At 45.1% G+C, this 12196-nt stretch overlaps 1 protein-coding gene across 2 annotated transcripts in view; it reads left to right on the forward strand.

Moving 5' to 3' along the window:
- Positions 1–1267: 1267 nt before the first annotated feature.
- The window catches only part of FBXW4 (F-box and WD repeat domain containing 4), a 90377-nt gene continuing 79448 nt past the window's right edge, over positions 1268–12196 (forward strand). Inside the window, exon 1 of one of the 2 annotated variants that reach the window (XM_040992271.1) lies at positions 1268–1332. Coding sequence is in view for 1 of the 2 variants with exons in the window: in XM_040992270.1 (XP_040848204.1) it covers positions 1479–2152 (674 nt within the window). In the remaining variant the exon portion in view is untranslated. Of the gene's footprint in view, positions 1333–1473; positions 2153–12196 lie in introns of those variants that run through there. The other variant, XM_040992270.1, reaches the window with a different exon arrangement.

Consider the following 12196-nt stretch of genomic DNA (forward strand, 5'->3'; position numbering starts at 1 on the left):
TGATGCCTATGAACAAGTAAGGTTCTTAGAATTACCTCCAACAGATGGACTAAGTTCATTGTGTTTTTGTTTTTCTTTTTTGGAACATGCCAAATAGTAATACATCATTGTTTGGCATTTGGGAATCATTTTCTGCACAGAGCCTTTGTTGTATTTGAGTGTGGGGAGAGGGGAGGTTATTTTTTTGTAACAGGATTTGACCTGTAAGTATGATTGAGAATTTCTTAGAGGAGTTCAAAGCATTTTACAGGGATCATCTTATTTATCCCTGGAAAGTAAGGCGGAGGCATTATCTCCACTACAGACTGAGAACACTAAAAGGCCAAGATAGGTGGGGTTTTGGGTTGTTGTTGTTTTGCTAAGATCAAAAAGTAATTCCAGAGCAAAGCCAGATTCCGGTCTGACCTTGTTACATGATGCTTCTGCCGCGTGGTATTACCGCATCGCTGCTTCCCCCTAGGTCCTTCCTTGGCTATGCTGAGCACTGAATAGTTTTTGGAATTCATTTCTCATTCATTCCTGCTCTTTGAAAATGGGTATTAAGATGTAGACAAATAACAAACAAAACAAAACAAACCCTCATTGCTTTTCAGTCTGGACTGGAGGTACAGAATACACAGGGATAGTGCTGTCCTCCCAATCTCACTTCCACATGTCACCAACACAAAATGACTCATGAGTCTTGTACAAGTATCAAAAATAGGTGTACATTTCACACAGCATACTTCACTTTGGACCAGTCACACTTTAAATGCTGAACAATCACATGTGGTTTGGCTGAGGGTGAGAGACAGCAGTCTTAAACCTGGGAGCTCCCTGCACACGAGTGCCCTGAAGACCGAAGGGGTGGGAGGGTGGCAGGGACAGGGATCCTGGGTAAGTTTTGTACTTGGGCGGTGGCTAATAAAAAGATCTAGAAGGACTATCTCCTAACACATGACTATGTTGCGCGTTGGGGACTCAAGACTTAGGAAGGTGAGACCTCCCAAATTACGTCTAACATGCAAGTTCACTGCCGGGACCTTGTTTCATAGCCTGTGTGAGAAGCCGGAATTAGGGGCTGCTGTTTCTGAAGCTATGGCCTGCGGAGATCAGGAGTCTCCCGAGGAAGAGGAAAGCTCCCTAGACAGGAAAGACATCCAACTAGGTACTGCTTGAGGGCAGGGCTTCCAACCACCTGCTTCCCGAAGCCGGGCTCACAGCAGCTGGAATCAAGGCACACCAAGACTTTCCACGCAGCGCCTCGGGGGCGCTGGTGCGGGGGGTGGGTGCGTGTCAGGACTGTCCTCGCCCCGGCCTCAGCCCGCACCCCAAGTGGCTCCGCCGCCGCAGGTGTGAGGGGCGGGCCCAAGTCTGGGCCCGCACCGCCCCATGTGACCCGGTCCGACATGGTGTCGCCTCCTCCCGGGACCGCAGCGGTAGCGGCGGCGGCGGCGGCGGCGGCTGGGCTCCGCGTCGGGCCCGCCCCGCTGCCGCTCATGGGCAGCCAGGGTGGCTTGGGGCCCCCCGGGAACGTCGGGCCGGGAGAGGACGAGGGCGAGGGCGGGCAGGCGAGAAAACTGCAGGAAGAGAGGGTTGTGAAGGGAAAACGAAGGAAGGGGAAGGAGAAAGGAAAAGCGGGCGCAGGGTGCGGCGGAAGAGGAAGCGGGGCGGAAGGGAAGCCGGGGCCGCCGAGAGCGAAGGAGGCGGTGGAGCTGGGGGCTGAGGCGGCAGCGAGGGCAGGCCGGGCGGAAGGAGGACAGGGCGGCGGAAGCGTGGAGGAAGGAGCGAGAGCAGGGGCCAGGAAAAAGGCACCAGGAAGAGACGATGGGAAGGACGAGTGGAGGGTCCGGCCTGGGCGGCGGGAAGCTACCAGGCCGGGCAGAGCATCGAGACGAGAGTGTCAGGCTTGGGGCGGTGTCGCCATGGCGGCGGTAGTTGAGGAAGAGGCGGCCGCTAGCCCGCCGACCGCGCGCCCGACTGCGGGGCCCGCGCTGTGGCGCCTGCCGGAGGAGCTGCTGCTGCTCATCTGCTCCTACCTGGACATGCGGGCCCTCGGCCGCCTGGCCCAGGTGTGCCGCTGGCTGCGGCGCTTCACCAGCTGCGACTTGCTCTGGCGCCGGATAGCCCGGGCCTCACTCAACTCCGGCTTCACCCGGCTCGGCACCGACCTGTAAGCGCCCGCTGGTCCGCCAGCTTCCCGCCCCGGGCGGGCCTGCGTCCTGGGAAAGGGCGGGGCTCCGCGACGGCCTGCTGGGCCGCAGAGTTGTTTTCGCACTCCCAGGCCCAGGCTTCCCCCATCCCCCTCAAGCTTTGCTTCTGACCAAGGCCTCCCCAGTAGCATCCTTAGGCCAGCACCTCCCCTGTAGGCGGCTGCTTGCAGTTAACCATCTTTAGCTCTCCCCCACCCGCTTGTACCGCTTGTACCTGCGCCTTGGCGGGCATTCGGCTGCCCCAGCGCCATAGAGGCCAGACGGGCACCTCCAAGTTCAGGTCCACCCAATGTGGCTTAACAAAAACGTTTCGCAAATGTTATCTCAGATCAAATTAAACGAGGAGGAAAGGGAAGAAAGCTTTTTGTGCCAGGGATAACCCTAGTTCATGACTCCGTCGTAAGGCAGAACATGAGCAAGGGAGGGTCCAGGCTGCGAAGGAGCCTTGCTATTGCAGTTGGGCCTGGCTCTGGTAGGCCTCGAGCCTGTCGGTGGGGAACATTCTTGAACCACATAAGCTGGTTACGTTAGGACCGGCACTTTGGCATAGTGAGTGCTGTAGCAGCCCGTTGTGGCCCTCAGAATACCAGCTGATCCATTTCTGATCCTGCTCCCTGCATTCACATGGGGACCCCAGAGGGAGCAGCTGGCTCCTGGCACAACCTCCACCCTTTTTGGCCATTTGGAGAGAGCAGCGGATGGAAAATTTCTTCTCTGTCTCTCTTCTCTGCCTTTCAAGTTAATTATTATGTTTTTTTTTTTTTTTAAAGGAAAGGCAAAAATGTATGGACTTGAGGGAGTAAAAGCTTTGAGATTGTACCTTGCTGCTCCCAAGGAAACTCGTGTTTTGAAAAGCAGTTCTAGTACAGTATAGTAACACTACAGAAGGTTTTTTAAAATATAGAAAAGCCACAATATCATCATCTCTGGGTAACTAGTTTTGCTTAAACACTTAAGATTGTGTTTTTTTTTAAAAAAATATTTGTTCAAAAGGCAGAGTGACAAAGAGATCTTCTATTTGCTAGTTCATTCCCCAAATGGCCACACCAGCCGGGGCTGGGCTAGGCAGCAGCCAGTAGCCAGAAACCTCATTGAGTCTCACCCTTGGATGGCAGGAAAACAAGTACTTGAGTCAGCACCCCTCAGGCATGGTAGTAGGAAGTTGGATTGGAAGCAGAACAGCCAGTAGGTGGACTGGAATACTATTGGAGTGTTGAAAGTGACTGTTTATTCTGTTAATTCCATGATGCTGGCCTCTGTTTAAAACTTGTAAAAAGTTTTCAGTTTATTTAAAAGGCAAAAAAAAAGTCACGCAGAGCAACCCAATGTCTGTTAGTTCATTCTCTAGTTCACGGTGTCAGGTTGAAGCAAGAAGCCTGGGAAGCTCAGTCCGGGTCTCATGTGGGTGGCAGAGACACATACAACTTGAACCATCACCTCTGCTTTGCAGGGTGCTGGTTAACTGGAAGCTGGAGTGGGATGCAGAGCCAGGACTTGAACCCAAGCACTGTGGTATGGGATGTGGGTGTCACAAGTGTTCACTGTTGTGCCAAGTGGCCTATGTTTAAATTTTCAATCGCACACCTTCCTCCACCATAGTTACTCTTACTGACCCTGACAGAAAACATAGGTGCATAATGAATAATGCACTTTAGGCTAATGGCATGTGACTTGTTGAAATGTAAGTCACGTACCATTTGACATATGTCTTTGAATTAGTTCTTTAGGGTAAAATCTCAAGGTGGGCTTTTCTGGATCAAAGATTCTCTTTTGTAATGGTGCTGTATTAAGTTACAGTTTACCGGTAAAGAGAGAACCAACTTTATGTAACAATTAAAACTGTCTTTGCTATTTTAGTGGCAAATTGTATTTGCCATTCTAAATTGTATTGTTTTGTATCTCTTTTTACCACTGGTGGAGGTGAATGTTTTGCCATGGTATTTGGTCTACTGGTCGACTTGTAAGATTGTTTCTGCTCTTTGCCCATTTATTATTGGAGTCTTGGTGCTTTTGTTTTATTAAGTTGGAAACCTGGGGATCAAAGGTATCAAGCCCTTGCCTATTATCTTTAAAGCAAATATTTTTCCCTGTCAATCCCTCTTACTGTATTTTATCTTATGAAAGTTTTTCACTTTCATCTGTTAGAATCTTGCAATCTTTTGTGGAATTTTTTTTCCCTCTTGTCCATATCTGAGAAATTTGTAATTTCTCCACAGACCTGGCAAATCTTCTCTTTGATTTCACAATAGTTTTCTTATAATTTTATCTTTAAATAGTTAATATTTTCAGTAGTATCAATTTTCTTTTGCTTCATGAGGTGAATTCAACTTCTTTTTCCACCCAAATGGCTACCTAGGTATCATTACGCCTTGTGTTAATTCGTCTCTTTGCTTTTGGTTTAGAATGCTGACTTTGCGGTATATTAGGTCTATATACATGTATGTGCATTGGATCTATATCAGCACTCTCCAGTTTGTTCCTTTGACATACCTGTTGTTGCATTTTTTTCCTATACCCTTCTGAATACATTTGTAGTTTGTTTTTATTACAAATATAGTTGTTTCCTCAGTATTTTCTGGTTGAATATTATTAAAGCATTCATTATGTGAATCTTTTATAAATTCTTAACCTATTCATTGTGACTATTAAATCTAGTATGATTTTGCTGATGATATGATCCACTGGGATTTTATGAGTGTGCAGTCTTTTCACTTGCCAAGATAGTGTTTTGTCTGTTCTTGCAAGACTAATTCTTTCAAAGAATTTTACCAGTTGACATAGAAAAGAATTTGATTAAAATGACTGGAACCCAAAACTGCTTTTTCTCTCACTTTATGGAGACTGAATGAGTGACTACGTTGTTTATTTTTCTTTCCTGTTGATATGTCCTAAAAGATAGAAAGTGTGAGTCTGTGTTCTGTAGCAATGTTAGTAACAAAATGAAATTAGTTTGTAGTGTAAAGTGTGTTGAGATTGCCAAGTGCTACTCTGGCTTTATTATTTATTAGACACGTGTGTTTTGGTTTCTCACCTGTGCCCTAACGTGTGGGATCTTCAGCGTTCTTGGAAAGTTGTTTTACCGCAGCATTTGATAAAGAGCAGGGTCACTGCTCTGGTGTTCTTGGTTGAGGAAGAAGTTACGCTGTTACAGCAGGTGGAGACACTGCTTGCCAGTGTGGTCTGTTTCTGGACAGCTGCAGAGACTTAAGTTGCTGAGGGAGGTGGTTATCACCCCTGGGGTGGGGAGGGGAAGTCCTCTCAAGGTTTCAGAAACAGTATGGTTGCCTGGATAGTGGCAGGGCTGTTGTTTTTGCCCTGAGTTTATTTATTGCACACTGGATCCGTTCTTATAGATGCAGCACAAAACTTGATTTTATCAGAAGCTGTGTATCGTGCCTGGCCCTGGGTTTTCTCATCCATAAAAAATGAGAATAACGTTACCCAGTCAAATGAGACCTGAGTGCAGAGTGCTAGGCATATTCAGGGCACAGAGGCACTCAGTTAATAGCTGCAAAGTGGAATTTTGATTGCTTAGCTTCTCCTGTTGTTTCGTCCCTAGAGAGCAAAAGTGGGGATGGTTGGAGTTGGAGGTGCTGCCTCAAGACAGGCGGTGGAAACTCCTCTGGCTGCTCAGTTTGTCTCACCTGTCCTGAATGTTTTCAGGAACTTGACAGCAGAACCTGTAGACTTAGGGTGTGCACTGCCTGAAGAGCCTCTTGAGTCTTAGAAACACAAACTGCTAAGGTTTACTGACCTTCCGGCCCAGGGCAAGCCCCGTTTAGTTTGGCTATTCCTAACTGATCATAGCTTTGTTGAGTAAGATGAACTGCTTTGGTTCCTTGTGATTTGTTAATGGTCTTATGCTTGTGCTTGAAGGCATTCTGGCCACTTTAAAACCAGAAACAAATAATTTGCTTCCCATTAGGCCTCTCGCCCAAACAATGAATACTAGTAGGTGTCCTGAGCTTTTCTTTTTTTCTTTCTTTTTTTTTTTTTTAAAGGGAACAGGAAGATAGTTGCAGTCAATCATCTGATTTGAAATCAGTTTTCTTTTAAAAGTTTTTGTGAAGCCTAGGGGGAATAGAACTGCCTTGACTATAATAATAATAATAATATTACTAATAAAAGTCGAGGGATTGTTTCCTACGGTGGTCTTTTAAGTTTCCCCTAGAGTGGGATGAGGGACTAACATATTTAAGCATACAGGAATGGGACAGTGAAAACCATCTCTGGTCAGTTTATAATGCAGATTGGATGAAAGAAGCAGAGTGTGTGATGGGAGAAGAGTTGAGAGGCTACTTGCAAATTCTGATATTGAAAATTAGCAAGAATGAAAGATGATAAGAAAAGAACCTATCCATGCCTATAAATCTATTTTTAAACCTAACTTTTGGGCCCGGCATAATAGCCTGGTAGCTGAGGTCCTTGCCTTGCATGCGCTGGGAGGCTGTATCGGTGCCGGTTCTAGTCCCAGCGGCCCTGCTTCTCATCCAGCTCCCTTCTTGTGGCCTGGGAGGGCAGTAGAGGATGGCTGGAAGTCTTGGGTTCCTGCACTGGTGAGGGAGACCTGGGTGAGACTCTGGGCTCCTGGCTTGGGATCGGCTAGTTCCCGGCTAGTTTCTTCTCTATCTCTCCTCCTCTCTATATATCTGACTTTGCAACAAAAATAGATTAATCTTAAAAAAAAAAAAGCAACTTTTACCATTCTGCCATTATTTTATCCCCAATTAAATATTACACACTTTCAGTCAGAGTTTTATGTTAAACAGCCCTTGGTGTTTTTGCCTTTGCCTGTGATAGATTTGCCTGGAATTAACAATAGGTGTTTAGGGTGTGAGGCTCCTGCTGTGTTTGCCCTGGCATGTATGTTCATTCCTCCAGGCCACGGCCTGTAGCCTTGGAGCTCTTTGAGCCTGGGGGAGTGGGGTATCTATTTCAGTGATGATTAACGTCCAGAGTGGTGAGATAGACACAGATAAGCAGAGTTGTGTTTGTTTGTTTTAAAATGATTGCTCCTAAGAGCATTTTTTTTTTTTGGCCCAGAAAGCATAAAGTTTCATTCCCTGTGAATGAAGATGGCATCGCTGACTGGTTACATTTAAAGACTAAACTGTGCTCTTCAGAAAACAATTAGCCACTCAAAGTAGCCTCGGCTTTCCCACCCACCTTTCTGATTTACTTCAGCTCATTGAAAGCTTTCATGTATGGATGTACTTATTGTGTTCAGCCATTTTGCAAAACCTTATTTGTCATGATTTCTGTGAGTTAATAAAAGTAAAGTTCAGTTTACATGCTTAAGGTAAATAGAACAATACACCCCTGGAAGCAGGAAATGGTTGAGTGCACTTACTAACTCCAGATGCAAACTAGAAGAGTGGAAAAAGTCTTCCACTCTACAACTGTGAGAATGTAGAAACTGTTTATGTCATTTCCAGTCTGGTACAACTTGAGTGAGTTTAGGTTGAGAATGAGTTTCCTTTCCTAGTTTTTAAAGCAGACTCATAGAGAAACGCAAAGATTTCACAACCTGTATGAATTCGTACTGGAATGAAATGCTAGAAAATAATTCATTGCTTCCTATCCTCAGTTTTCTGTGTAGAACTTTCAGCTTAGGTAAAGATTGTCCTTGAGCTGCTAAAACTCATCCAACAGTGAGGTCACTGAAGAAGCCTACTTACTTTAGAAAAATTACTTGAGTATTTTACATAGAAATGAATTACCTTTGAGTGAGTACTTGACTCTGGCATTGAATTAGGTTAGACTAGACTGGGGTAGACCATTGTTGATGCTAGGCTCCATAACAGTTGAAAATCAAGGTTCAATCAATTGTTTGAATAAAGGAGGAGAAAATTTGGTTTTGAATTTTCAATGGAAATTGACATGCCCCCTAATTTGGTCCACAGAAAGTGATTTTTGCTAAGCTTTTTCATTTTTCTCAGGTATGTCTACCATCAGAAGAGTTTGAAAATCCAAAGATTTAGCTTATTCCTGAGGGAAAGATCTTCCTATTCAGCAGTCTTGCTGAAATTTGAACAGAATCAAAATACCAGTTGTGATGGCCAGAAGAAAGATGGTTGTGCTAACAGTATGTTCATGAATCCTGAGTCACTCAGAAGCTCAAGCTGTACCTAAAGCTTAGTATCAGACTACCTGAAGATTTTACTTCTTGGCAGAAAGTTGACTACCCTGTCTCAACTCTGGATTAGTTCTTCAGCTTATCCATACTGTCCACATCGCCCTCCCTGGAAGTCTGGGCCACCCAATGGGTCCCTGTGCTTGCCCCTCTTTAGCCCACAATTAATTGCCAGCACATTCTTTCTTTTCCTCCTTCTTTTTGGTATTTGACATGAGCTCAAATTGCTGGGAAAGGTGACAACTGTGAAATGAAGACAGGGCTTAGAGACACCTTAAAAAATACATGCCAAGGCCACTAAATGACAAGAGCAGACTGCCAAGCTCTTTCAAAACATCACCACGTCTGTTGACTTTCCATTCCTTGTCCACAGCACAAAATTGGAGGTCAAAGAATCATAGGAGTTAGAGATGGAAAAGACATTTGGGGTCAGCCAGTTCATCCCTCCGCCTTCTTCTGCCCTGATTCCAAATCATTCCTTACATTATATTTTCTCTACCAGATTTTGTACAGTTTTCACGGTCTTCACTTAGCTCCGGCTGTCACCTTTTGGGAATGATGCTGGAAGTGCTGTCCGGTCTCTCCTGGCAAGGAGAGCTATTGCCTGTGCCCCTAGTTGACATTCGTGAACTTCTTTGTTGGTGGTCTCAGCTGAGAGGCTATTGGCTGAAGGCTAACTGGATGTCTTTCTGTTACTTAGTGGTAGAGGCTTTTCAAGACAGAGTTGAGAGCATTTACTGTACAATAACACTGGATAAGGGATAAAGATCAGAAATACAGGAGTACCATTATTGAATTAATTTACAGATTTTTTGTTTTGTTTTTATTTCTAAAATTTTCAGGCTGCTGACCTGAAAGGGAGTTTGTGTATGTATAAAGTGGGGCAGGTGGGTAGAGGCAAGAAAATGACATTGAGTAGGCATATGATAAGAATCCTAACTTGAAAAAAATCTTTGGATGTAGGAGTTGTAGAGGATTGTTTCAAGGAATTCATATTAGGGAAAACCTGGAGTAGTAGCTTACTATATAGGGACTTCTCAGCGTTAGGCGGAGAAAAATGGGCTGGAGGCAAACATTTTGGACAAGTAGGCCCTGTTGTTGTTGTGGCCTCCTCTTGCTTTAGAAAAGTGGAGAAAGAAGTCTTATTCTCACTGGTTGTGTGGTTTCGAAGGGGGAAGCGTCATTTTTAGAGGCAGCTTTGCAGGGATGTCCCCAGCTCCCCCTCTTGCTCCAGCAGCTGTTGGGAGCAGTCCGAAGGGGGTATTATATTTCTTCTGGTAACTCTGCCAAGAATGAGAGGAAATCCACAATCTGTGGTTTTTTGGGGGGGATGGGGTGGTGTGGGGAGGGAAGAATGGGGATGGGGTGGCAGGTGATGGGACAGGGAAATTAAATTGTTTTATAGTAAATATGCTGGATACTTTTCCTGGAAGGCTATTTACTGAAAGGAATGCTATTTCCCCTGCTCACTAACTCTGCAATAAGTTTCTTCTCTTTAGAGAAAGGGGAATAGTCTTTGAGTATTCTTTTCTTTCTTCACTGTAATCCCAGCTCTGACCTCCCATGTTTCTTTGGACTTCCCTTTAGAAAGGCAATATTGAGAAGGTGAAGCAAGATTCCAATAACAGTGGTTTGTATTCCTTCAGAGGGGACTCCCTTCAGAACTGAACTGCTAGGGGAGAGCCATCATTCAGCTCTTATCTTGGTTACAGTTTGACTTTATCATAATGGTCTAGAAACTGGAGATGTAAAAACTTGCTGGGTGGCATTTGATTCCTGTTCTTTCCATCGCTTCATCTGTGTGGGGAGGGCACTAGGAATTTTGGCCACTTGGGTTGGGAATCTGTTTGAGTGATTAATATGGAATATAGCTTCAAATTAAAACTAACAACAAGAACAACAACAACTCTGGGAAACACAACAGACACATTATTGCTCACATTTGACATGGGGAGTCTAGGGACAAGTCATTCTGAAGGTGGAAGGATTAAGTCCAGCCCAAGTCTGCTATAGCCTAATTTGCAAATCACATCACTTGGAGGAAAGCTTGTTTACAAAGAGAGTAATGGTGTCTTTCTTGCTGTTGTTTATTTTCAGAAGACCCGCAGATTAGCCTTTCCAAAAGAGGTGTTATGAGATTTCTTGATAAACGAATTCTGTAACCAGGTGGGTGTGGGCAATGTTGTGTACCACATCTCTGTTGAGGAATCATAATGCTCATTGGTAAACTAATGGCACTGACCAGCGCTGTTGGTTCAGTCAGCACTTTACAAAGTGTTTTGATCATAAATCTTTCCCCCTGCCCCCGGGACTTGGCACAGTGATTTAATTGGTTAATCCTCCCCTTACAAGCACCGGGATCCCATATAGGTGCTAGTTCGTGTCCCAGCTGCTCCACTTTCCATCCAGCTGCCTGCTTGTGGCCTTGGCAAGCAGCAGAGGCTAGCCCTGAAGCCTTGGAATCCTGCACCTGCAATGGCTAGAGTTGAGCTGATCTGAAGCCAGAAACCAGATGAGCCTTCTCGGGGAGTGAGCCAGTGGATGGAAGATCTCTGTTTCTCTTTCTTTCTGTAAATCTGCCTTTCCATTAAAAATAGATAATTTTTAAAAGATTTATTTATTTTTATTGACAAGGCAGATATACAGAGAGGAGGAGAGATAGAGAGGAAGATCTTCCATCTGATGATTCACTCCCAAGTGACCATAACTGCCAGTGCTGTGTCGATCCGAAGCCGGGAACCAAGAACTTCTTTCCGGGTCTCCCACACGGGTACAGGGTCCCAAGACTTTGGGCCATCCTTGACTGCCTTCCCAGGCCACAAGCAGAGAGCTGGAAGGGAAGTGGAGCTGCTGGGATTAGAACTGGCGCCCATATGGGATCCCAGAGGGTGCAAGGCGAGGACTTTAGCCACTAGACCATGCCACCAGGCCGTGTCAGGAAATTGAAAGCCTTGCCATGATTTTTTATGCTTTTTACTTACTCACCCTCTGATTTGTTACTGCTTGCATAGTTCTGTTTCACCCTGAACTTGTTCTTTTACATCTTTTGAGGTAAAGCTCATACATTTTTCCTCTGAACATTCAGCCTCCCTCTTGTCCCACAGGCCATGTTATGACTTAGTATCTGAGCGCAATTCCTGTGGAAGTGTGGACCTAGGAATTTATTTAAAAGACCAAGTGATAGAGAAAAAGAGAGACAAAGAGATCTCTCTTCTCATTCACTCCCCAAATGCACACATCATCTGGGACTGGGCCAGGCTGAAGCTTAGAGCTAGGAACTCAATTCTGGGCTTAACAAACAGGATTTGGGTGTCAGGGACCCCAACTACTTTACCTGCTGTCTGTTAGGGTATGTGTCAGCAGGGAGCTGGAATTACAGGCAGAGATAGGAGCCTAACTTGGTGCTCAAATACGGGATGTATTAAAAGCCTAATCCTGAAAAGTATAGAATTGTTTGTCAAACAAAGAAATTCTACAAATACTTCACAATTTGATGACATGCTTATTCAGGGTTCTTAGTCTAACACTGGTCTGCACAATGCTGGTTGGTAACCACTTTTAGAAGCACTAGAGGTTGAAGATTTGATCCCTAGAATTTATGGCTAAAATTGGACAGAGAAAGATGTATAGCTGTGAAAAGCTAGAAATGTGTAGGTTTATGGAAGTCTCATCTAAGTCCAGATGATGTGGAGAGCAATGCTTAGAGGAGTTAGGGAAGTAGTGGCTTTAGCTGGATCTTGAAAATGAGTGAATTTGTCAAGTTCCAAGAAGAAGGGAAAAAATAGGTGGTGCTGGCAATAGAGGCAAAGGTGCAGGTACAGGGATAAATGCAGACAGATGGATTTGGCTGAAGGCCAGATGCATAGTGTAG

This window comes from Ochotona curzoniae, unplaced genomic scaffold (genome assembly GCF_017591425.1).
Source record: "Ochotona curzoniae isolate NIBS_2020 unplaced genomic scaffold, NIBS_Ocur_1.0 contig_66, whole genome shotgun sequence".
Classification (NCBI taxonomy): domain Eukaryota; kingdom Metazoa; phylum Chordata; class Mammalia; order Lagomorpha; family Ochotonidae; genus Ochotona; species Ochotona curzoniae.